Raw genomic sequence first — 4,034 nt, 5'->3', positions numbered from 1 at the left:
TTCGAGACCAGCCTGGGCTACAAAGTGAGCTCAAGGCCAGCCTGAACTGCATAGCGAGACCCTGTCTCAAAAAGACCAAAAAAAAAAAAAAAAAAGAAGTCCCAGGAATTTCTGGCAGCAAGAGTCCCCCCCACGCAGCCCACGCTTAAGGGTGTTGCTGGGATAATGGTATACTAACTCCCCAGGAGGGGTCAGGGAGGTTGGAAGGGCCAGGGGTACCCTCAGGCGGTCTGTGGCGGAGTCTGGCAGAACGGGGCCAAAGGGTGGCTGTGTGCCCTCCATGGTGACAGGCCTGACTATGTCCTTCTCCAGAGCTTCCCTGTCCAGACCATGGACCCTGAAGTGTCCCTGCTGCTGCAGTGCCCTCCTGGGGGACTGCCCCAGGAGCAGGTAAGGGTGGAGCTGAGCCCAGCCCATGATCGTCAGCCACTACCAGGAGTGGACAAGACCATCGCAGCCATCTGGGAAAGCCGGCGACAGACCCAGCCCTGGCTCTTCAATGCCCCGAAGTTCCGCCTGCATTCAGCCACACTGGCACCCACTGACTCTCCCGGACCACAGCTGCTCCTGCGCCTGGGCCTGACTTCCTACAGAGACTTCCTGGGCACCAACTGGGCCAGCTCAGCCTCCTGGCTGCGACAGCAGGGAGCTATAGATCGGAATGACAAGCAAGCCTATCTGGCTGACCCACTAGGAGTGGGTGCTATACTTGTCACAGCGAACAACTTCCTTGTCTTCTTGCGCCGCTCTTGGCAGGTGGCCGAGGCCCCTGGACTGGTGGATGTTCCTGGTGGGCACCCTGAGCCTCAGGTGAGATGCCAGGCTGGGTGAAAAGGCACAAAACCCCAGACAGCTCAAGGGAGCTGGACTTGTAAGCCCTCCTAGCTCAGGGAAAACTGGCCTGATATTTCTCTGAGTCCACTCGGAGCAGCTGTGCAGCCTCCCTTGCTGCAGTGTATGGCTGACCCAGGAACAGGAATGAGCCAGCTGACTACCATCTACAGAGTCATGTACTTCTAGATGGGGACACGCAACTCACCGCTGTCTGGAAGACCCCGCTACAGGCCTAACCTGCAGCAGACCAGTGGGGAGGGGAGTAGGCAGAGGAAGAAGATGGCTTACCTTCTCCCTGTGTGGCCCTTTCCCAGCTGGACCTCTGGTTCTCTACTGGACAAAGGGGACCTGGGTTAAGGGATCATTAAGAGTCTTACACTGTGTCCACCCCAGGCCACCAGGGCCAGCAAAGGGGAAGACAGGGTGGGAAGAGGTGAAGAGCAGAGGCTAAGCCTGATCTCTCATAGGCCCTGTGCCCTGGTGACAACCCCCAACACAAGGACCTCCCGGGGGAGCTGGTGGTTCGTGAGCTGTTCTCCAGTATCCTGCAGGAGATCTGTGATGAGGTGAGAGGTGGTTCTGACAGAATGGTGGGCATGAAGAGAAGGGGTAGAACTTGCTAGATTTCTGCAGGTCTGGGCTGATGGGAAGTCTGCAGTAACGTAGGTGGCACTAAAGGAAGAGCTTGGCTTTGCATGTGGGTATACTCAGAAGTGGAATTTTGAACTGGATGTGATGGTGCCCTCCTGCCACCTCAGCACTTAGGAGGCTGAGGCAGGAGGACTGCTTCAGTTTCTTTTTTTTTTTTTTAGACAGGGTCTCACTATGCAGTTCAGGCTGGCCTTGAGCTCACTTTGTAGCCCAGGCTGGCCTCTAACTCAAAACAATCCTCCTTTCTCAGCCTCCCAGTGCTGGGATTACAGGCGTGCTCCACCACGCCCAGATCCACGCCCAGCTTAAATTCGGTTTGAACTACAGATCAAGACCCTGTCTCAAACAAACAAACAAACAAACAAAGTAGAATTCTAGCCCTCAGGCTATCCCTCTTTACAGTGTAAATAATGGTGAATGTCTTCCCTATTCCCCAAGTTTGTTGAAAGTGGAGTAAATGGGAGTCTCAGTTACTAAATTGACTCCCCTGGGCAATTTGTTCAATTTCTGTACTTTCGGTTTTCCCATCTGTAAAATGAACGTCCCCAAGATCTGACATTGTGACACTCAGCACTTGATATATAAACCACAAAGAGGTAATAGGGTAGTAATAGGCTGCTCTTCCCTGAGAAGGCAGGGATGTGGGCACTGACAGGTGGGATCCCCTGCCCAGGTGAACCTACCGCTGCACACTCTGAGCCAGCCCTTGCTGTTGGGCATTGCCGGCAATGAGACCAGTGCCGGCCGGGCGAGTGCCGAGTTCTACATCCGGTGAGTGAACTCTGGGGCACTGTAGCCTGGGTCCTGGCAGAGATGGGTGGGGAGGGTTGGGGCAGAGGCAGCTGGGTTTCCACAGGGATCCTGCAGGGTGGACACCCCCCAAGCCACCCTCATATCCTTGTTTAGGTGCAGCCTGACTTCTGAGGAGGTGAGGAACTACTACCTAGGCGGAGGACCTGAGGCCCACGAGTCTACAGGCATCATCTTTGTGGAGGCACAGGTACGGAGCAGCAGATGCATCCTGCTTGGCCTCCCGGGCTGGGATTTGCAGAGAGGCCCGGTCGGAGAGGGTGGCTGGGTCAGGTAGGGGACCCCAGGCCTCTTGGAGTTTCTCAGAGTCACAGGCTTGCCCTCTGCACAAGGGAAAGGGTGGGGTCTGTGAAGCCCTGGTAACGCCTCCCTAGGGCTGGTGCAGTGCTGAGGGCTCTGAGGTTTGGGAGTTCTGGGCACAGCCCCAGCAGGAGACAAGGGCTGGATACCCGGTCACTTTCTTTCTACAGAGGATGCAGAGATTGCAGGAGACGGAGATGTGGGCCGAGCTCTGTCCCTCAGCCAAAGGTGCTATCCTCCTTTACAACCGGGTCCAGGCGCGTGACATCTGAGTTGCCTTGGGGACGCCACCCAGCCCTATCCACAGCTCTGAGGACAATAAAGGACTTTATTCTCGAATTCCATTGGCATCTGCTGTTTCCATGAGAGAGAGGGGTCGCTGGGAGAGGGTGGGTGAGGGACAGAACATGTGGCAGATGGGAATGAGGGCCGTGATTCTCACGCCAGGCACTGGTAAGGTTCCTGCACATCTATAGGGTGGAAGCAGCTCGGTGAAACGTGCCGAGGAACCGGCAGCGGGTGGAGGGAGGCAGCCACAGGGCGCAAAGTCTGGCTGAGTCAGCCCGGCTCTACCCAGTCTGTAAGTAGAGGAGGTGTCCCAGGCCGACTGGAGTACAAGGGTGGGGCCCTAGCGTCTGAGCCAATGAGAATTCAGAGGCGGGACCGGTAGACGCAAAGGAAATGCCTGAGACCTCCGAGTCTGTGAGTGGAGACTGGGGGCGGGGTTTGGCCGTGGCTCTTCCCTCGTCCCCCTAATGGCTGGCTTGGGGAGAGGGTCGTAGCGTCCCTGCAGGTGGCCAGATCCAGAGGCTACTCCGGAAAGGCCCTGGGGTGCCTGGGTCCGATCCTGACCGAGGAGCCCCTCTCCCCGGGCCTCCCGCAGTCTTCCTTGGCGAGAAATTCGGGCCAAGCCCCTTCCATCCGCCTGGGCCCGGAGCGCTTGAAATCTGCCCCGGTCCGGTTCCAATGCACCCCCACCTTGGTGGCCTCCTTTCCCCAGCTGCCCGCCCGCCGCCATGCCGACCCGACTGCCCCTGCTGCCCCTGCGCCTGTGCCGGCTGTGGCCCTACAGCCCTTCCGTGCGGCTCCTCTCGGCCGCCACAGGGCAGCGGTGAGTTGGACGTCAGGGCGGGTTGTTGAGTGGGTTTCTGTTGAGATCCTGACCTGTTAGTCCGTCCCCCCGCCCCCCCCCGCTACAAGCTGAGATTGCTAAAATCTCTCCATTGTCAGGTGCCTTACAGGCCTGTCTCAGATAACCCTCACCTGCACCGCTGAGGACCCTGAAGATGGAGATTAAGAGATGACGTACACCCCAGCAGGATGTGGTGGTGGTGCAGGCCTGAAATCTTAGCAGTCTCGGAGGCTGAGAGAGGAGGATTACAAATTAGAATCCAGCCTGGGCAATTTAGTGATTTAGCCGGATTGTCTCAGAAAAAAAA

At 57.3% G+C, this 4,034-nt stretch overlaps 2 protein-coding genes across 5 annotated transcripts in view; both read left to right on the top strand.

The window, feature by feature from the left end:
• Nudt22 (nudix (nucleoside diphosphate linked moiety X)-type motif 22) overlaps window positions 1-2,934 on the top strand; it is a 3,464-nt gene extending 530 nt beyond the window's left edge. For both annotated transcript variants that reach the window (XM_005384643.2, XM_013513958.1), the window contains exons 2-6: window positions 313-810; window positions 1,302-1,400; window positions 2,159-2,256; window positions 2,392-2,485; window positions 2,766-2,934. In XM_005384643.2, coding sequence (XP_005384700.1) covers window positions 331-810; window positions 1,302-1,400; window positions 2,159-2,256; window positions 2,392-2,485; window positions 2,766-2,867 — 873 coding nt within the window. In that variant the 5' untranslated portion in view covers window positions 313-330 and the 3' untranslated portion in view covers window positions 2,868-2,934. The remainder of the gene's footprint in view (window positions 1-312; window positions 811-1,301; window positions 1,401-2,158; window positions 2,257-2,391; window positions 2,486-2,765) is intronic.
• A 29-nt stretch (window positions 2,935-2,963) lies between these two features.
• The window catches only part of Dnajc4 (DnaJ (Hsp40) homolog, subfamily C, member 4), a gene marked incomplete in the record, with an annotated part of 4,742 nt that continues 3,671 nt past the window's right edge, over window positions 2,964-4,034 (top strand). Inside the window, 2 exon segments of one of the 3 annotated variants that reach the window (XM_013513960.1) lie at window positions 2,964-3,048; window positions 3,596-3,706. In XM_013513960.1, coding sequence (XP_013369414.1) covers window positions 3,612-3,706 — 95 coding nt within the window. 3 annotated transcript variants of the gene reach the window in all.

The sequence above is a fragment of the Chinchilla lanigera genome, unplaced genomic scaffold, assembly GCF_000276665.1.
Source record: "Chinchilla lanigera isolate Chin_1 unplaced genomic scaffold, ChiLan1.0 scaffold00021, whole genome shotgun sequence".
Classification (NCBI taxonomy): Eukaryota; Metazoa; Chordata; class Mammalia; order Rodentia; family Chinchillidae; genus Chinchilla; species Chinchilla lanigera.
This window is presented reverse-complemented; position numbering and strand designations above follow the sequence as displayed.